This window comes from Propithecus coquereli, unplaced genomic scaffold, assembly GCF_000956105.1.
Source record: "Propithecus coquereli isolate 6110/MARCELLA unplaced genomic scaffold, Pcoq_1.0 Scaffold422, whole genome shotgun sequence".
In the NCBI taxonomy this organism is placed as follows: Eukaryota; Metazoa; Chordata; class Mammalia; order Primates; family Indriidae; genus Propithecus; species Propithecus coquereli.
The window spans coordinates 933,360-955,129 of record NW_012149975.1 but is presented as its reverse complement, the minus strand read 5'-3'; the positions used below and the strand labels follow the sequence as shown (position 1 = coordinate 955,129).

General features: G+C 39.1%; 1 protein-coding gene across 2 annotated transcripts in view; it reads left to right on the top strand.

Moving 5' to 3' along the window:
* DOCK11 (dedicator of cytokinesis 11) overlaps positions 1–21,770 on the top strand; it is a 199,102-nt gene that overhangs the window by 86,210 nt on the left and 91,122 nt on the right. For both annotated transcript variants that reach the window (XM_012653550.1, XM_012653552.1), the window contains 11 exons: positions 2,273–2,457; positions 2,550–2,615; positions 4,370–4,462; positions 6,483–6,606; positions 10,317–10,438; positions 10,922–11,008; positions 12,177–12,266; positions 17,154–17,272; positions 19,388–19,457; positions 19,534–19,659; positions 20,583–20,654. In XM_012653550.1, coding sequence (XP_012509004.1) covers positions 2,273–2,457; positions 2,550–2,615; positions 4,370–4,462; positions 6,483–6,606; positions 10,317–10,438; positions 10,922–11,008; positions 12,177–12,266; positions 17,154–17,272; positions 19,388–19,457; positions 19,534–19,659; positions 20,583–20,654 — 1,154 coding nt within the window. The remainder of the gene's footprint in view (positions 1–2,272; positions 2,458–2,549; positions 2,616–4,369; positions 4,463–6,482; positions 6,607–10,316; positions 10,439–10,921; positions 11,009–12,176; positions 12,267–17,153; positions 17,273–19,387; positions 19,458–19,533; positions 19,660–20,582; positions 20,655–21,770) is intronic.

The window sequence follows — 21,770 nt, the reverse complement described above, 5'->3', positions numbered from 1 at the left end:
GAGGATTTCTTTTCTTGTCTAAGGACAAGAATCTAAGATCCCAGGAGAAAAATGGACAGAAGACACAAAAGACAATTTGCAGGAGATAAAATGAAGTGGCCGGTAAATATTTGAAAAATATTCAATCTTAGTAATAATGCCACTAATGCAAATTAAAACAAGATGCTTTTCCTTATCTGTCAAATTTACAAAAATGTTTAAAGTGAAACCCTCTAATGCTGGCTAGGTTTTGGCCAGGCACCATCACCTATCATGTGTAGCTGTACAGTTTGGCAGTAGATATCCATAGATGTTCATAACTAAGGCATTCCAATTTTGAGATTCTATCCATTCATTTGCTAAATAAGTATCTATTGAATAAACACTGCATACCTACTATGCTTTAAACTTACAGAGTTTAGAGTCTAGAAGGAGTGACAGACAGCAAACGAGCAAAATATAAATGCGTAATTTCAGCTCATAATAGGGGTGAGCTGCTTCGAAAAGGCTTGCCTAGGGAAGGCCTCTCTTTTTTTTTTTTTTTTTTTTTGAGACAGAGTCTCACTTTGTTGCCCGGGCTAGAGTGAGTGCCGTGGCATCAGCCTAGCTCACAGCAACCTCACACTCCTGGGCTCAAGCAATCCTACTGCCTCAGCCTCCCAAGTAGCTGGGACTACAGGCATGCGCCACCATGCCCGGCTAATTTTTTTTTTCTATATATTTTTAGCTGTCCAATTAATTTCTTTCTATTTTTGCTCAGGCTGGTCTCGAACTCCTGAGCTCAAACAATCCGCCCGCCTCGGCCTCCCAGAGTGCTAGGATTACAGGCATGAGCCACCGCACCCGGCCGGGAAGGCCTCTCTTAAGCTAAGGAATTGAAGAGACTGTATATCCCATACTGAGAGCGTCATGTATGTTGTAAAGACCTTGAGGTGGGACCAAGCTGGGTTTGTATGAGCAGAAAAGAAGCCAATGTGGCTGTAGTGTAGTATGTGATGCGAACAGTGGAGATAGGAGATGAAGTAGGAAGGATTAGGTCATGCGAGGAATTGTACAGACCATGGTAATGCCTGAAAAGATTGGATTGTATTTTGAGTGCAGTGAGAAGTCACTAAAGGATTTTAAGTAGGGGAGTGGTATCTAATTTACATTTTTAAATAGCTAAGAGTACAATGGATTATTCTTTCCTAAAGAAACAATTTGAAATGTAGACAGGAGTTTATGCATAAAGATGTTCTTTGCAGTGTTATTTATACTGGGGGAAAACCAGAAACAATACTGTCAGCGTGGTTAAGGCAATTATGGTACACTGATACCATGAAACTTTATTGCAGCCATTAAAACCGATGTTTACAATGAGTTCATGGAACAAGACATCAGATAAAATGTCTAAAAATCAAGATAAAGTTCTATACATAGAGTAGGAGCTTTATATTACTATACAAAACATGCATACAAAGAAGACTGGAAGAAAATATGCCAAAATCTTAACAGTAGTTATCTCTGGGTAGTAGAATGATCAATTGTTATTGTCTATCTTTACTCTATACCTTCAGATACTCTATTATAAGTATGTATTGCTCTAATAGAAAAACAAATCCAACAAAAAAATACTCTTGTCTCAGGTCCAACTCTCCCTGGGTCTTCCTTCTTTGTGGATACCTCTCTGCAGTGAGGACCAGCAGTCTTAGAGCCTCTTAAGTATATGAATAACCTACTTCAGTAACATATGCTGCTAAACTTCTCTGAGGTTTAGTATTTTTCACATTTGGGAGTATCGAATTTATTATTGGTAACACATCATAAGATCTGTAGTTTCAAAAGGCTTCCATTATTTCTTAGGTGAAAATTTGCACCTGCACCAAGTTAACTTTTTAAAAGTGATTTGCCATGAGCTAATTGGAGGCATAAATTTACCGTTATTTCCCTGATACCAATAAAAATTTGCAGTGAAAGCTAAATTGCAGCCACAGGAGGGAAAATGAAATGGATTTCTTCGCAGAGTTTAAATTTGTCAAAATTATGATGTGTTATATTTGGCAAATCACTCGACATTGAGAATGAAATAGCAATCCACGTCTGATGTGAAGGGTTCCACTAAAATCAGCATCAGGCTACTCCATCTTGTCTTTTTGGGTTCTTAAAGTGGTTGTATGACTTTTTGTGAATTACTAAGAATTCTGTTTTTTAAATCACTGTTTGAGAACACAATCCATGTATATTTATATAAATGTAAGAATGTGCTAATGATTGTTAAATTGTATGATCTTTGCCTGTTTTTTCCCCACTATAGATTGTATTACTTCTTCATATGTGCCCTTGAAGCCTTTTGAAAAGAATTGTCAAAATATTACTGTGGAGGTTGAAGAGTTTGTTCCAGAAATGACAAAATATTGTTATCCATTTACTATTTACAAAAACCATCTGTATGTATATCCCTTGCAATTGAAATACGATAGCCAGAAAACATTTGCCAAGGTAAATAGTATGAACTATACATTTTGGGAGTAGAAAATATTATTTATAATCTTCTAATCGTGTGACTCATTTTGTACGATTAATCATTCTAGGCGAGGAACATTGCAGTCTGTGTGGAATTCCGGGATTCAGATGAAAGTGACGCCAGTTCTCTAAAGGTTTGTTTAGGATACTGATAAGCAGAGATGGAGATTTTGGTTCCTGGTTGTCTCATGTTCTAAGTTTAATTTGTTTAAACATCAAAAAGAAAATGTACTATACCAGACTAATGTTTTCTTCTACTCTTACACATTAACTATAAGGGTTAGTTTAAATAGTAATAAATAGCAAAATAAGGTAGGAGCATGTATAGCTTTAAAAATGGGTGAGCTTCATATACCAGGTATGGCTTTTGCTCCACTTTGATTTTGAGTTGCTTCTAATGCCCAATCACAAGGTCATTTTCTTATGACCTGATAGCTTATAATGGTACCATCAGAGGATTATAAGCTCCTTTCTCCTTGAAACCTGAATAGGCTTTGAGCTGACAGAAGCACAGCATGTCTGTTTTGATCTGAGATATGACTTCTGCTCCATGACTGGCGAAATGGTGCCTCCAAATTTGGGTTTGTGATCTACGAAAAGCAGAATCCCAGTCTTATCTGGTGCAGCAATCCATAAATACCTGTCACATCACAGTGCCTTTCCATTTTTACTCTTTTCAGCTGGTTTTTGCTTTTTGCCCTTTAACCCATTAATCAGAGACCTGGAAGAGAAGTCAGAGAACATCTAGGCATCATGACGTGCTTATCTGGTTCCTCACTTCTCTAGCTTGAGCCTAAATTAGACGGATGCTTAGTCTTACACTGAAACCACCTCGGGAAAGAGGCTGGAATTCCCCTAAGTCATTGAATGTTTAACAGCCCCTACCTTTGAAACGATATTTTTTTTCCCCCACAGAGAAACTTAAATTAAAGATTAGCTGGCTCAAATTCAGTATATTTTCTCTGGTTCTCCCTTCGGTGGAGATGAGAACAACTGTTCCTTCCCCTCCATGAAATATCCTTTTGTATACCCCAAGAGTCTTAGATTACCTCCCAACAGTTCTTGCAAATTGCCTTCATAACCATATTTAAGAAGAGATGGATATTCACTCACATGGACTCTCAGTTTCATTTCTTAGCTGGTCTGGAGGCTCGCTCTGAAGTAACAGAGTGAGGCAATTAGTATGTTGGCATGCTGACTCCATATTCATCCTTGAGCTTATTAGGCCCATGGAAGTGAAAAACTCACACTAAAAATGAAATCAGATCTTTCCATGGAACCATAGAAAGCTTTACCATTTATTTTATTGGTATAACAGAAAGCCAGTGATTTTTATAAAAGTGGCTCATAAAGTACCACATTTAAAAATGTGAGAGAACAGTAAGCTTGTCTGTAGCTTAATAGACATTTAGTTTTTAATTCCTTTAGGCTAGGAATGTGTCTGCTAACTTTTTTTTTAAAAAAAAACACAACTCTTCACTTGCCCGCTGCACAATGAGCATTCAACAAATGTTGCTGACTGGCTGAGGGGGCCTCTCATATTAAGAAACACAAGTAGCATGAGAGATGTGCACTTTACGGGCCTGGTTTGAGAATGTTTTTCTTCCAGACGGTTAGAAGTGTGTAGGTTCTTATAGTCAACTAGTTTGGAATTACATTTCTTTGATGGCCAGAAATTCAAAAGCATCCATACAGCCAAGTTAGGCGTTGTCTGAAGTGGTGTTGGAGTGACTGTGTAAATGATTTGGAATTTACAGGCTCATGGTGAGAGCCAGGTGGGCTTGGCCGTGGCCCTGTGGTCACAGATGCCTCTAACTGTATGTGGTTCCATAGCATCAGATTTAAAGACCTGCATGTAGAGTGGTGACTCTGTTTCCTCCTTTTGCAGTGTATTTACGGAAAACCTGCAGGATCTGTTTTTACCACAAATGCTTATGCTGTTGTCTCGCATCACAACCAAAATCCAGAGTTCTATGATGAGGTAAAAACATACCGTTCTGCCATTTATAAAATGCAGCAGTTGCTATTCTTTTTCTCTTTGAATCATTTCCATCTTTTTATCTGCACTTTCAATCCTTGAACGTTTTGTTCCATGAAAGTAGAAAATGTCACATCAAAAACAAAGGGCTGCAGCCTGCTCGGTGCCCTTTGATGACAGTGGAAGATATGCCCACAAATTTAAGGGACTCTTTGACTTGAGATAATAACGTAGGAAACAAATACCAGAGTGGAGCTAGGACTCTAGCCCTTGTCGCTTTGACGATGCTGGCTCGGTGACAATGAGTAAGTAACTTCCTCTCTCTGAGCCTCCATCTCCTCAGCTTTCAAATAAGAAATTCAGAAGAGATTTTCTGAAGGCCCTTCCAGATCTTTCTCCTTGTGGTTTTATGTGGTAGGGTGCAGCCTTTCTGTAAGTGCAATACTTGAAGAGACACAGTCGCACAGCTGGGCCACCAGAATCCCACTGGCTGCCCTACACACCTGGGTGCAAAGCAGATAAAGGGGAGTGGTGTGGTGTCCTGGTCTCTGTGCTCCCTCCTGAGGCTGCCTTTCTGACCCTGTCTCTGCCTCTCTTTCCTTCCTCCTCCTCGACCTCTTCATCTCTGTGTCCTTCCCAGCATGTCTCACTGTGTCTCTGTCACAGCCTCTCCTGGTCTGTATGTATTTGGCGCATCCAAATCCATAGACTGCTTTTGATTCCTACGTGTCTTCATGGAACCTGGATGGGCACCCCAGGCCAGCACTCTGCAGTTCCTGCTTCTCAGTCCTCATGTCTCTATTCTTGGCTTCGTCTGAAACCGTCCTGCCGCCCCCGACTGTCATCATTTCCCCATGTCCACCTGCTGTTGTATGGAGGCCTTATACCCCAGCTTTAGGCCTCACTCATTTCTTTCTCAATCCAATTCCCCTAGTTTCACGGGGGTAGGAGAGAGGGATAGTAGTGCCTTGCATTTTTGCCACCCAGGGAGGGAATATGCCCATATTTATGTGCAGCAGAGCATTAGATACCCAGATGGTCTGGATGCTGTGAATAGGCATGTTCTGTAGGGAAATATACCTACAACAGACACTGGTTATAATACCAAAGCCATGCCTTGTGTGAATGATAACTGTGCCAGATATCTATCACCAAGTTGTTTAATATATTTATCACTATAACCAACACCAGCCACTACAGAAAACTTGATCATGTAGTAAGTAATCCACATAATTTTTAGGATACCTGAAATGAACATGCTTTTTAATCATTCACTATATATTGACCGACAGAGACAGAGAGAGTATTTGTATGTGTACATGTGTGGGTACAGGCATATGCATTCAATCTGTAATCTGTCTCTTACATCCTTCCAGGAGGCATTACAAACATTCAGTTGGGTTCTGATTAGGAAATTACTTGAGATGCTCTGTCACAAGTATTAATTTTTAACTAAATTCATGTGCATGGGTGATAATTTTCATCTCTTTATTCAAGAGTAAGTTGTGTTTTTCTTGAGAAATTTATATAAACTGTGATTTGTGGATAACATAATACCATTGTGACCTTTTGCACATTTATTTGTAAAGGCTTAAGTTTTCTTCATGAAAAAGAGAGCAACAACTTAGAAAAAAGTACCCTTTCAAATTCAGTGCACAGTTTAAATGGATTACGTTCGGTGACTCAGATTGAGTTACAAAGTATCCCTGGGCTGTGAGGATGTGGTTTTTGATCTAGTGTTTTAGAAAATTCTGCTGCAAAGTTGAGTCTAGGAGAATCGACTGAACTCTTGAGCAAAAGTAATAAATCAGCCCTCACAACTCAGAATATTGTTGTCAACTGAAACTGACAAGAAAAGCATTTGGAATATATTTAAATGATATGTACTATCATTTGACCACTTGACCAGTCATTTACGAAGTAGTTTTGGAATAGTATGATGAAACTGCACTAAAAGTCTGACAGTTCAGCCTGACAATTAAAACAAAACAAAGTGCCATGTTTAATTTTGCTGTTATTTCAGATTAAAATTGAGCTCCCCATTTACCTGCATCAGAAACATCATTTGCTTTTCACTTTTTATCATGTAAGTTGTGAAATTAACACAAAGGGAACAACCAAAAAGCAGGATGCAGTTGAAACTCCAGGTATGTCTACTCTTCAAGTGTTTTTCTCTACAGCTGTTTGGAATGGAATTATCTAGGCTATAACCTCTTTTCATCTAGTTACAGACCACTTCTTTCTTTGACCAAAAAGTACATTTCTGAGTTAAAAAGTTCATTGGTAAAAGATGAATTATATGTTCATTTTATTATCATTTCTACCAAATGTCATTGTCCAAATGCTTGCCAGTGTTCTTAGACTACTATAAGCAACATAAAGTAATATTGCTATTCTCAGAGAGAAATACATATTGCGATATGGTATTTTTGTTATTTCTTTTATGTAAAATTGCCCAGCAACCAGAATTTTCCAGTTCTGCTCACTGAGGAATAGGGAAGTGAGCCCAGAGCCAGGGACATCTGTGAGCCCGAGGGAGGTTGGGGGCTGCCTGGTTCTAATGAGAAGAGAACAGATTTAATGAAGTTGAATAAGCTTTAGTGATGAAGCCCCAATCATGGGCCCATTCAGCAAGGCTTTAGATAAGCCAATGGGAAGCATCCTTAGGAGAACATAGAAGGCCCTGTGGACAGAGCCTGTCACAATCACTTTATGAACATCAGTATGCCCTGAGATTCAGATCCAGGCTAACCTGTATCCATTCATTCACTGAGCAAATATTTCTGCATACAGATTGAGCATCCAAAATCCGAAATGCTCCACAGTCTGAAACTTTTTGAACGCTGACATGACACTCAGAGGAAATGCTCATCAGAGCATTTCGTATTTTGGATTTTCAGATTTGAGATGCTCAATCAGTATAATGTAAATATTCCAAAATCCCCAAAAATCTAAAATCCAAAACACTTCTGGTCCCAAGCATTTTGGATAAGGGATACTCAACCTATATTTATTATATACAAGATACTGTAGTATTAATAGGTAGTCTGCAGAATACAGTGGAGAATCAAACACAGATCTTATCTTGAGTGAGCATATGATCTAGTAGGGAGAATGAATCCTATGTAAACAATTATGATACAAGACAGAAAGTGGTAGTTAACCAAGAAAGTGGTGCTATCTATGTGAACTCAGAGGGGAGCGAGTTTTTCAGCTTGTGGAGGGCTGGGTGGCTAGGAGTCAGAGGGCATCCAGGATGAGATGATGTTTGAGCCTTAAAGGATGGGGTGGAGCTTGATAACACAACAATAGCAGGGAAGTAGGGAATTCTGGGATCAAGGAACAACTTGTACAGAGGCAGAGTATCAAGGGGAAGTCCACTGAGACTGGAGCACAGGGTGCTGGGAGGGGGGATCATAGGATGTCAGGTCAGATGGTGGAAAGCCTTGAATGCCAGGCTATGGATTTGATTTTATTCTGTCACTAATATGGAACTATTGAAGGGAGAGTAGAAATACTAGTCAGAGCTGTTTTTCAGGAAAACCAATCTGGCACTAATATATCAGGCAAAGTGAGCGGGAGCAGGAAGATGAAGGAAGAAACAGCAGTTGGGGAGTTATTTCAAAGGTCCAGGAAAGGAAGGGACCACACCAGGGCAGTGGTAGGGGGTTGGAGAAAGAGGGAGTTGCAGAAGAAGAATGTGTTGGACCTGGCAAATGACTGGCTATTCGAGAGATGATTCAGTTAGCACTGAAATTTCAAAACTGAGTGGCTGGAAAGAAGGTATTGCCAGGAGCAGAACTGTGTGTTGGGGTGGCAGGTTTTGGACTGATGTTGAGTTTGAGGTACTAGTGAGACCTCTGAGTGCCCAGACCTACCTGCCTGAGAGGGAGTTCCCTTTGTAGCTAGTATGGTCCTGTTCTCTCTGTCCCCATAAAAATTGCAATTAGTTCACTGTAGGGACTTTGAGGATTGAGAAGAGAAGCAAAACAATAAGAACCTAAGACAGTGTGTACCTCCTGAAAGATAAATTACCATTTTCTTATCCAAATCCTAGACAGGAGTGGGTAGATGCCCAGTGGAGCATGAGATGGGTACTTTGTGTGCCACTCATCACCTTTAACTGCCCATCCTTTAAGTGGCTTCCTACCTTTGAGCCAGATGGCGTGCTTGTCATCATACCTGTGTAGCTTCCAAGTGCTCTCTATGAGTTTTGATTAGGGGACACACCTGGCCATGCCCTGATTAACCTACAGCTCAAAAATGTCTGAGCAATCCCATAGATACCGAAAGTAGATCAGTGGTTGCTGGGGGATAGGGGAAGAGGGGACATGGAGAGTGACTTCTAAAGGCTATGGATTTCTTTCTGGGTTGATGAAAAAGTTCTGGAATTAGTGGTAATGGAGACACCACTTTGTGAATATACTAAAAACCATTACATTTCCCATTTAAATACAGGAATTATATGGTATCTGAATTATATCTCAGTAAAAATTTCTATGAAGGAAAAAATGCAAAGAACAAGAAATACATTTTCCTTTCATTTTCCTATTTTCCAGTCTGGAAATCTTTTCTCCTGTGTCAAAATTTTCAGTCTAACTGCTTTGACAGAGTCATTTCTAATGGTGCTTCTACTCATGTTACTTTCCTCTGCTTTTTATAAAAGAGAAGGTCTGGGGAAACCATTTCTGAAGTTGTGCTAGTAAAGATGCCCTTCAGGCACATTTCAGAGTCTGAGAAAGCCATTTGGTCTACTTAGAGAAAGCAATGTTTTAGTCTTCTTTTAAGAATTAAAACATTTGCCAAATTAAACACATAAATGAAAACATTCTAACCAGATTTGTGTTGACTTCTGTGTTCACAGTGTAACACACACACACACACACACACATAGTCATGCAAAGAATTTTAAAGAATCAGAAAGTAGTGGCTTTAAAAAGTGTTGTGCAGCCAATACCCTCTCTCATTTGCCAAAACTCAGTCAAGAGCAAGGTTTTTTACAACTGAGATATAAACACTTGAATCCCAGAGCAATCTCTATAATGGAAATACTGACACTGCTCAACTTGAGCAACACAGATGGCTCTGGCTTTTTAAGCTAGAACATGATGAGTTTTCTAATAGAAAGTCAAAAGGCTCTTTTGGGGTAGAACTACTAAGAAATGTAGAGATTGGGGAAAATCTCTCAGTGGATTCAAGTCATAAACACCAGTCCCTGGCTGCATTCTCCTACTTATACCTACACCTCTTTCTTCTGTAAGCAGGAAAACTCTGCCTAACTAAATGATTTATGCGTACTGCTTTGTAGAAAGATGAGTGTAACCTTGACTTGTGACCTTAATTTTCCATAGTCCCTTACCCTAGGGCTGTCATAAGAAATTTTGGAACATGTGATTATTATCTGAGATAGTCTCAGCTGTGAGACTCTGTACTCTGAGGGTAAGGATGCATGAGAGGAAACTGAGCCTTTTAAAAAGTAAATCTACCCCAAAATATCCTCCAGAATGTAAAGATAATGATATTGATGTACTTTTAACTTTTAAAGTATTTTCATGTATTATTTCCCTCTAGTCTCTCAATAACTCTTTTAGATAAAAAGATTATGTGTTGTCGTTCCCATTTTTATGGTCAAGGGGTCAAGGAAATAGAATTATTTACTTGTTAGTGGCCAGGCTGGGACTTGGAGGCCATCCTAACCCTTTGTTCCTTCCAGAACACTCAGTTCCCCAATACCTGGACTCCCACATATAGGTCCCTGGAAACATCGCTACCCTACCCTGCCCCCCAGCACTCAGACATTTATGTAGCTAATTGCATTTGTTATTTCATTTCTCATGGTTGATTACTGTCTTGGCAGTTGGGTTTGCCTGGGTACCTTTACTGAAGGATGGTAGAATCATCACATTTGAGCAGCAGCTGCCAGTTTCTGCCAATCTTCCCCCAGGCTACTTGAACCTCAATGATGCAGAATCAAGAAGGGTAGGAAAATAATACATTTGTTGAAGTAATCGTGATTAAATATTTAAAAAAATAGAATTCTATTGGTCTAGTTGATTGGGACAATGCTACTCAAATTGTGGTCTGAGGGCTGGTGCTGGTCCTCAACAAAAATAAGTATGGAAAATGCATGTTTGGAGTTTATAACAGTTTGAGAAATAATTTTATGTCTGTTGATTCTAATAATTTTTAAAACTGGGGCTGAGATGTTGTGTGTCATGTTTAAATATTCATTTATTGAAGCAATTCATTTTTACTGTAATTTATAAAAGTATCAGTCTGCAAAGGATTGGCAATTTAAATTGATTTAGGATACATTCATTCTAAGGGCATGTTATTTTCTCCAGTAATCTTTTTGTGAAATGAGTACATTCATTTCTGAAAAAAATGTTGAAATGCCCAAAAGTGTTATATATTGTTCATCTATCCATGCTATTTTATAGAAACTCAATTTTCTGTTCACAGCAATCTAATGTGGATATTAAGTGGGTGGATGGTGCAAAGCCTTTGTTGAAGATTAAAAGCCACTTAGAGTCTACCATTTATACTCAAGTAAGTTGTATCATCTGAATTTTGTCAATTTTCATACTGGAGTCTATTTCTTGATTAAAATAGACTATATTCGATTCCTACAGCCTTAGAGAAGTTGTGGCCTACAAGATTTTTTCTCATTAATACCATTCTAGCTCAAATTTTATAATTCCTCTCAAATTACAACATCTTTTTATTCCCATTTATTGATTTGAGCCTCACAAAACTCTGAAAGGAATGTGGAAGCTATCCTCACCATTTTATAGATGAAGACACTGAGGCTTAGTCAGGTTTTAGGTGACTTACTTTCCCAAGATCACACAGTAGTTAGTAGGGGAACCAGGTCAAAATACACATTGCATTATCCCAGTTCTGATGCAGCCCATGCTGTCCATAAAATCAGTGTATATTCACTCCATATAGGACAGATGGACTTCCTTGCCAGGGAAGTGCCATGGTAAAGCTGAGCATTGAATGCCTGAGACTATTGTTCTGGTAACTTCCTGCTCCTGCCTTTTCTTCACCTGTCAGTTTCTTTGCCTCTATTCCTGCTTATTTCATTAAAATGGAGAAGCAGCCCAACTTCAGAGAATACACTAGGCAAAAAGGAATTAAGGCCAGGCATGGTGGCTCATGCCTCTAATCCTAGCACTCTGGGAGGCCGAGGCAGGAGGTTCTCTTGAGGTCAGGAGTTTGAGACCAGCCTGAGCAAGAGTGAGACCCCGTCTCTACTAAAAATAGAAAAATTAGCCGGGCATGGTGGTGCATGCCTGTAGTCCCAGCTACTTGGGAGGCTGAGGCAGGAGGATCACTTGAGCCCAGGAGTTTGAGGTTGCTGTGAGCTAGGCTGACATCACAGCACTCTAGCCCAGACAACAGAGCCAGACTCTGTCTCAAAAAAAAGGGGGGAGGGAGGGAATTAAATGAAAGTTTGACTAGTTGGGCGTAAATTGTGGCCTCCCCTGCATGCTTAGGTGCATGTCAAATTTATCTGGGCTTGCTGCTCTGTGTGGTGGTCGAGAGGACTTCAGGTCGTGGACTCATATGTTGGTAGCTGCAGCTGCCGAGTGTGGGCATTAGAACACCCGGATAGATAGGTTTGCAAGGTGCAGGCGGAGAGAGAGGTAGAGAGCCTGCGTTTGAGGGTAATGAATCAAATTGCATATGGCTGTTTCCATCTGTGTTCCAGGATCTGCATGTGCACAAATTCTTCCATCATTGCCAGCTGATTCAGTCAGGCTCGAAAGAAGTTCCAGGAGAGCTCATTAAATATTTAAAGGTAAACGAACAGCAGCTTTCTGTGAAAGATTTGTTTTTCTTGTCTTTCTGTTGCCACATTTTGCTATGGAAAAAAAAAAAAAGCAAACAAACACTTTTAAGATATTTCTGGCAGTATATCCTCATGAGAACACTTTCTGTTATGTACTTTTTCAGCAAGTGGCTGTTTAGAAGCAGACAGCAGAGTTGCTACATTAGGAAGAAAATGTTATAGCCAGAATTCCACATCATAGTTTTGAAAATCTCATGGAAATGTTTATTTCAGTTCCATAAATTGATTTTTCAGGGCTTTTCTCTTCCTGCTGACTGCCCAATAAAGGTAGAGAATGCCGGAGGGAAGAGGGCCAGGAGGAATGGAAGCACTTTTGCTTGGAATGAAATGTGAAATGGTTCCTGGGTCCGTGAATGAAAGAGTAAACAAAAGGGCCAACTAAAGAGAGAAGGACGCATGTTTTCTGCGTGTTGCGAAGGGGAGAGTCTTAAGCAATACCATAGCTTATCACATGTATAGAGGGCCTAAGACTGTTACTCCCTATGCGCTAGGGCTGCCGTGCCTATCGTAACCTGCCTAGCAGCGGCTCTCTTCTTTTGATTGCTCCTTTCATAGGTTAGCTGTGGCTAGTCTGAGGAATTCTGATTTCAAATGAAGCCTCTTCAGGATTTCCCTTCGGGCTTGTGTTTACTTAATGATATACTCAGGAAACAAAAATGTTCATTTGTTTCAGAGAGGGGGTATGACATGAGATAAGACGTTGGGGTTCTGTAATAATAAATTGAGTGCGTATCCTGGATCTGTCCCTTACTAGGTCTATGATTGACCTTGGCCAAGTGACTTAAGTTCTCGAAGACTTTGTTTCTTCATCTGTCACGTGGGGATAACAATAATGCCCACCTTGTGGGGGTGGCTGTGAGGCTTAAATGAGATAGGGCGTCTGCCAGATAGTGATCATTGATGCCACACTTATTTCTTGAGTGCTTCCTATGGGCCAGGCATCGTTCTCAGCATTGGGAATATAAGTGAAGAAAATAAACAATGTATCCCTATTGTCGAGGAGCTTACTTTCTTGTGGAGACAAACAGTAAACACATAGATGAATGAATATGTGTGTTGTATCATGTGGAAACAGGTGCTATAAAGAAAACCAGAACAGTGAAGGGGGACAAAGAATGAGAAGGGGTTCCTGTTTTAAAGTGGCCTGAGGAGAGCTCTCTGGTAAAGTGATATTTGAGCAGAGACCTAAAGGAAGTAAGGGTGCGAGTCATGTGGATTTCTGGAGGAGAGCTGGGAACAGCAAGTACAAAGGCCCTGAGGAGTTTGCCTTGATGTGTTCAAGGAACAGCAAGCATTCGGGTGTGGCTGGCACGCAGAGTAATAGGACAATACCTTGGAAAGGTATCTGGGGAGCTAGTTGGGTGAGGCCTCATAGGGCATGGTGAGGAGTTTGGATTTACTCCCAAGGGAGATAGGAGGCCTTGCAGGGATTTGAACAGAGGTGTGACATGATGTGACTGGTTTTTAGTCTCCCCACTGTATAGAAAATACTATGGTGGAAGAGTAGAAGAAGGGAGACTTCAGTAAGTGATGGCTATTGTTCTTAATTATCATTAAGAAGTATTATTTAACAGTCATCTAACCTTGAAATCCTTTCTTCAGGTAATGTCTAGGACCCCAGCTATATGTATAAATAACTTTGACTGTTAAGGTCATTGGCTTTTTCCTTCAGTGATGAAGCTTTGTAAAATTTTTAACACAGTGGAATGGAACAGAACATCACTTTCATATACTGATATTCTTAAAACAGAAAAAAAAGTGTCCGTATTTGTGTTTTTAAGGATGTAAAAATTCTGATGTTTACATCACCTACGTTCGCCCTCTAGTGGTAGTGAGTGAAATGCTATGTGATTTTAGAAATCACCAAGCTGCTTTACAGAATATTAGTGCTGAAAAGGATTCTAGAGATTTGTTTTTTATAGATGAGAAAACTGAAGCCCAAACAGAGTGACTTGCCTGTAGTCATTCAGCTGGTTAGTGGCAGAGCTGAGCTGTGGCTGCGATATGTTTCATGACTCCTGGTCCTGTATTCTTTCTACCACGCTTTGCTTTCTATTGTCTCTATAAATGACATTGTATCATCAATTCATTTACCATCTACTTCCTGAGCGGTTATTATGAGTTTAGTATTTTGCTAGATCTTTGGGACTTGCAGAAGAGAATAACTTAGGGTCATTGTCCATAGGGATCTTACAACCTAACTGAAGAGACAGGACACACACAAGCTGAATGACAATAAATATGTCAATAATACAAAAATAGTCTAGAGGACACCTGTCTTTATCTTACCTTTTGGTTCCTAATTTTATTCATTTATTCAGTCATTGACCAAATACTTATTGAGCACCTACTATGGGCCAGACATTGTTCTGGGTGCTGGGAATCTAATGGGGAACAATTCAGAAAGTAGACTTGCTCTAGTTGGGGTAGGGAGATTACAAATAAATAAAAGATGAGTGCTATGAAGAAAATAGAGCAGGTTGATGGGATCGAACAGGTATGTTCCAGCTGGAGTTGTCAGGGAAGGCCTATCTGAGGAACTGACATTTTAAACTGAAAGGAAAGCGACGAGAGGAAGACAACCTTAGGTGATAAAGCCGTGTAAAAGAATAACAGAATATTGTAGCAGGTGTAAACACCTTACACTGGCATGTTGGAAGGACATAGAAAAAAAAGACCATGGAGCTAGAGTGCAGTGCGCAGCAAGGGGGAAGGATGGCGGGAAGCCCACGACAGCTCTTTGTTCATGGTGGTTTGTTTTGTTTTTAACAAGGGTAAGATGTCACTTTTGAATTTGTATTTCAAAAAGAGCACTCTTTGAGACCCTGTCTCAAAAAAAAAATAAAAACACTCTGGCTGCAGCATTTGCTGTGTTTAGAATGTATTATAGAGGAGTGACACTGGTAACAGGGAGATCATTTCTGCAGGGAATGCCCATCTCTCCTTTCTACCTGGTTTCTCCTATGTGTCCTTTACTCTTCTCCTCTCTGAACCCTTATCAGACATTCCTACCTACTTGCAGACTCAGTTGCTCCTTCCTTTGTACATTTTGTATATACCACTATCATACCATTTACTGTTGGTATTGCAATGATTTAGTTCTGTGTCTTAATCCTCTTTAGACTATGGACTGCTCGATGGTAGAAACTGTGGCTTTTGTTTCTTTGGGGTTGTGTTGGTGGCAGTGCTGGTTTTTTGTTTGTTTGTTTTGGTGAGCTTAGCTATTGGAAGTTTATTTCATATGCCTTTGTTCAATGAGAAAATAAATGACTTCCCTGAAGTGTGGGTATTTGAATTTACCTTGGAAGAGTGGCGAGGATTTGACTAAAAACTGTGGACAAAGGTACAAAGCTAGGAAAGTATACAATATATTCAAGGGACAGTGAAGACACCAGTTTTGCCTTGTAAATAATGATGAATATTCAGGCTGAAAATGTAGGTTGGGTCTTAAGTAGCTTGGACTTCATACCCTAAGTCAGAGTTTCTCAACTTTGGCACTATTGACATTTTTGGGCAGGGTGATTCTTTGTTGTGTGGGGCTATCTGTGGGTTGTAGGATGTTTAGCAGCATCCCTTGCTTCTACCCACTAGATGTCAGTAGCATCCCCCGTTGTGACAACCAGAAATGTCTCCAGACATTGCTAAATCTCTGGTGAGGGGCAAAATGGCCCCTGGTTGAGAACCACTGCCCTAGGTATGGGGAGACATCAAAAAAAAATAAAAAATCTTGGCAGGAAGTGATCTAACATGACCACTATTTGAGGAAAATTAATTTGGAAATGAGAGTTGGATACATTGGGAGTAAAGGGAAACTGTACAGAGACCTACTAGAAAGAAAACCATTAGACTATTTTGAGTGTAGATTAGAGGGTCCTGGAAGTTCCTTAAGCTTGATATCTTGTCCTGTGCATCTGATTGAAGAGAAGCTGCACAGAGATCTAAGAGGTCATTGTTGAGATGATTTGAATACAGGTGATAGAGTCCTGAAAAGGGGTGATGAGAGCAAGGATGGAAAAGTGGAGCAAAAGTCAGAGAGACTGGGCAAGATAACTTATGAGTTCCTTACATACAGACACAACTTACCCGCCTTTGTCTTGTAGCACTACATGTTGAATTGATATAGAAGGTGCTCAGCGAAGTTTGTTTTCTTTCTTTGGTTGGCTGACTGACTGAGTGAGTGAGTGAATGGGGAGAGAAGGGAAGAAAGAAGAAAGAAATTGAACATATTTCACTGTTTTTATCATTTCTATGCATATATGAACACATTTCTTTTTGATGTTCGTAGCACACTTATCATTAGAGACAGAGTATTAGCACTTTGAGGAAAAGTATTGCAGGGTAGTTAGAACGCAGAGCTGCCTCAGTTTTATAGATGGTGCTGGTTTAAAGCCAATTATGTACAGAAGCACTCTTTATTCAATCCCACTTCACTTCTTACCAGGTTAACTGAAGGCCCACATTCCCCTGTAAAACATACAAACTGCTGGGGGCCGGTAGGCGCATCTCCAGTGTCTCCAAACGTGTCTGTCCCCCTCCACAGTTGAGTTTACAAAGAGTCAGTTGTCATTTTTCCAAAACCTGTTTATCTTAATTATACATGTTATCTTCAGTAAAGTATGTAATATTAAGTAAACTAACAAAATCTGAGTGCTAAAATCGAGGTGTGGATTAAGTAATTAACAAAACAAAGTCCCCTGTCCCATGAAAAGCTGTCATTTAAGTGAGCTTATGGGCTAGTCAATGTATTTCTCATTACTTATTTTTTGTTGTTGTTTCACATTTGCAAATTATATCATATTTCTGTTTGTTTTCATAACTAATAATGACTTATTTTAGTGCTTGCATGCCATGGAGATCCAAGTCATGATACAGTTTCTACCTGTAATTCTTATGCAACTCTTCCGAGTTCTCACAAACATGACCCATGAAGATGACGTTCCCATCAACTGCACCATGTGAGTTTTTAGTGTTATAATAAAAAGACACTATTTATTTGAAATCATTCTTTTTTTTTTTTCATGGACCCATACATCCCTATAAACTTCCCTCTTAGAACTACTTTTGCTGCATCCCATAAGTTTGGGTATGTTGTTTCCATTGTCACTTGTCAAGATATTTTTAAATTTCCCTTCTGATTTCTTTTTTTTTTGTCCCAGAAGCATGTTAATTTCCACATATTTTGAATTTTCCACAATTTCTCCTGTTATTGATTTCCAGTTTCATACCATTATGATTGGAAATGATCCCTGATATGATTTCATTCTTCTTAGATTTGTTAAGACTGGTTGTGTGGCCTAACATATGGTCTATCCTGGAGAATATTCCATGTGCACATGAAAAGAATGTATATTCTGTCACTGTTGGATGGAATCTTCTGTATATGTCTGTCTGGTCCATTTGGTCTAAGTGTAGTTCAAGTCTACCATTTCCTCATTAATTTTCTGTCTGGTTGATCTATCCATTGTTGAAAGTGGGGTACTGAAGTCCCCTATTATTATTGTATTGCTATCTATTTCTCCCTTCATGTCCATTAATATTTTCTTTATGTATTTGAGAACATAAATATATAAGCTCCAATTGAACTTTCTCCAATGATGTAAATGTTCTCCTCTTGCGCTGTCCAATATGGTAGCCAGTAGTCACATGTGGCTATTGAGCACTTGAAATCTGGCTAGTGCAGCTGAAAAATTGAATTTTAAACTGTGTTTTACTTATTTACTTATTTATTTATTTATTTATTTATTTGATACAGAGTCTCACTCTCTTGCCTGGGCTAGAGTGCTTCACAGCAACCTCAAACTCCTGGGCTCAAGCGATCCTCCTGCCTCAGCCTCCCGAGTATGGGTGGCATGTGCCACCATGCCCGGCTAATTTTTTCTATGTATTTTTAGTTGTCCAGCTAATTTCTTTCTATTTTTAGTAGAGATGGGGTCTCGCTCTTGCTCAGGCTGGTCTTGAACCCCTGAGCTCAAATGATCCACTCGCCTCGGCCTCCCCGAGTGCTAGGATTACAGGCGTGAGCCACTGCACCCGGCCTGTGTTTAATTTTAATCAATTTAAATGCCACGTGTGACTCTTATATTGGACAGAATATGGCCTTAAGCCATCAATTTTTACTTGAATAAGGGAGTATTATTTTTATAAGAAAATAAGGATATATTGTAGAATAGAATGCAAAATGCACCTGAATTCTGAAATTAAAACAGGAGACTTGAAAAAAATTGTGAGTTCAGTGCTGGATGTTTCTGGCTTTTGCTTCTTCTGCTGTTGCCACAATCTCTTACACCAGGCCTCAACCTACACACACCCACACACTGTGCTCATCTCTGCTGTTGGGGATAGTCTGGTTGAAAATTTAAGAAGCATTTACTCTCTAGTCCAGTGGTTCTCAAAATGTGGTTCCCAGACCAGCAGCATCAGCATCACCTGGGGAATTTATTAAAAATGCTAATCATTGAACTTCACCCCAGACCTACAAAATCAGAAGCTTTGGGAGAGGATCTTAGTAATCTGTGAACAGGCTCTTCAGGTGCTTCTGGTGCATGCTAAAGTTTCAGAAGCACTGCTGGTCTCTTAACTTTAAAACGTTCTATGAATTGTATATTTACCTCCAATTTTTGTTCATATCATTATACCTGCCCTGTCTTTTCCTTCCCTTTTCCCCCATCCAATGTCATGATTTTCATTGTATCTTTCTGTTCTTCTACTTTTATTCTCACTAGAGGGGATTTCAATATTTACCTTATTTGAGGTCTTTTACTCTACATAGTAGCTATGACCATACTTCAAACACATACAGAGATTTAGAAAGGAGATGAAACATCTGGGTTACCAAAATAAAGTATCCTTCTTTTGAACCAGGAAATATATTTCCCAAGGCCCTGAGCATGTTAGATGCTCAAATCTTTATTAGACCTAAACTATCATTACATCTTATGCAGTCATCTCACTTTTAATAGTTTAGGCAGTGTTAGATATTTTTAGGGTTCGAAATGACGATCTTATTTAACAATCAAACTATGGTAATTAATTATAGCATGACATGCTGACTTCTGTGAATGTCATTTCAGGGTTCTCTTACATATCGTCTCAAAGTGCCATGAAGAAGGCTTGGATAGTTATTTAAGATCCTTCATAAAGGTTTGTGGAATAAGCTTTCTTTCTGAGCAGTTTGTTTTATGTGACAATTTTGTCTTACAGTTCATTTTCTTTGTAGTATAGCTTCCGACCTGAAAAACCAAATGCTCCTCATGCCCAGCTGATACATGAAACCCTGGCTACTACCATGATAGCAATATTGAAACAATCCGCAGATTTCCTAGCAATAAACAAACTGCTAAAGGTAAGGACACCGGACACAACCGGGAACAGAAGCAGCCATAGACACACTTGTTTGATACCTTCCCATTTTACGTTTAGTCATTCATCGCTTTCTCATGTGACCCTCTCTCTCCCCATCACATTATCCAAGCATCCTTTTCCTGAAGTTTTCCACAGAACCTTCTTTGCCCTCCATACCCACCTCCTGACCTCAATCAAATGTGTAAGAGAAAGAATTTTGGATCAGATAGACCTAGTTTAGAATCCTCTATCCATCAGAGAATAGTTTTGTGTCCTGGGGCCACTTATTTAGCATTTCTGAGCCTCTGATTCCTCGTTTCTAAAATATAAGTAAAGCATTTTAACACATAGTTTCTTGCACATAGTAAGTACTCACTAAATGGTAGCTTTTATCATCATCATTGTTGTTATTATTTCTTTTATTAATGATGGAATTTTGGGTATCTTAAGATACATCTCCTTGAGGCTTCTTTCTACCCTTCAAATTACACGATGTAGACAAACTCCTGGGCTACTTAGGCTGCACCAGTGTTGTACCAAGGGCAGGGGCGGGGCCTCCACTAAGTGCAGGCGGTAACAGATTCGCTGTCTATAGAGGATTTAATAGCAGTAACAAAATAAACTAAAAGTTGGTTTGCTCTTATCTCCATGTGGGGGCAGTTCAAAACGTCAGTGATAAAATACTCCTCCCCACTGGGGCAAATGTTCTCATCCTCCCTGTGTACATCACCAGTCAACTCTGGTACAATAGTACCTTTTTGCTAAGACAATTTGAAGGTATTCTGTGAAACTTTGACAGTGAATTAGGATGACTTGAAAATGTTAGTAAAGTTCAAAGACAAGATCCATATTGATATGTCAAACTCTGCTAAGCTTCAAAGATTTGGGTAACTATTAAAGATTTTATTTATTTATTTATTTTAGTACTCATGGTTTTTCTTTGAAATAATTGCAAAGTCAATGGCCACGTACTTGTTGGAAGAGAATAAAATTAAGGTAAGTAGGCTAAAGAATAATATTTTTTGTTTCATTTTATTTTGAATTGACAAATAATTGTATGTATTTATATAAGAATAATATCTGACACAGGCAAAGAAAGCTAATGTATTGCATAAATCACAGGTCTCACAGTTCATATGTTCTCACGGTCTAATCTGCAGAAACTCTTCCTCATAGATTCTTTCCTATAATTATTTGCCACATAAGACTCATTGCCTTTGAAGCTTTGCCTTTGTCTTGTGGTTTAAAAATGTCTATGTTGAAAAGATTCATTTGGAAGAAGAACAAGTACCAAATTAGCCATAACCTTGCTTCTAGAAAGCCTTAAGTCATCTACAAAGTTGAAAACACTTTATGCAGTAGAATATGTTCCTGGAAAGTGATGTATACATTGAGTTGTATTTTTTAAATTGTTTTAAAGGTATGAAGAAATTTTCTTAGTTACAGGAATCATAAAGCTAAGACTTGTGAAGTAAAAAATATTCACCTCATTTATCATTTTTATCAGAATTTTCATAGAATGGATTTGTTCAAGTAGAAATTCATGCAAACAGGAAAAAGGTGGAATGAAAAATGGGATATGCCCATATCTCAGGAGAATGATATTCCAAAGTTGGGTCAGAAAGACCCATTCTTGCAATACTTTTGGTTAGTTCTATTATTAGAGGTCTAGACCATGGGTGGGGAACCTTTTCATGTTGGAAGGCCACATTAATTTAGCTGTAATCAAATAAGACCATAGTCGAGAAACCTCAATTAGATATACTTAAGAATGTACACTATTTTGTAAAAATCTAACTACTATGTACTTAATTTCAAAAAATGAAAAACTATTTGTTAATTTTAAAGTTAGCTAACCTTTTAATGACTTTGTTGTGTTTGCTTTTTGTTGGAAAGCATTTGAATATTTGATTGCAGCATGGAAGTCTGCAGTCTCAGTTGACCCTCTAGATGGGTATCAGTCATTTGTGACCTTAAGGGCATCTTGCTTTGGATTAGGGAGGAGCATGTAGATTCACAGCAATAAGTGGTTGAAAAGCAAGAATGCATTTTCCAGACATGTTGCTGTAGGCGTGGGTATTCTACTGCATTTCTCCATATTTTTTTTTTTTT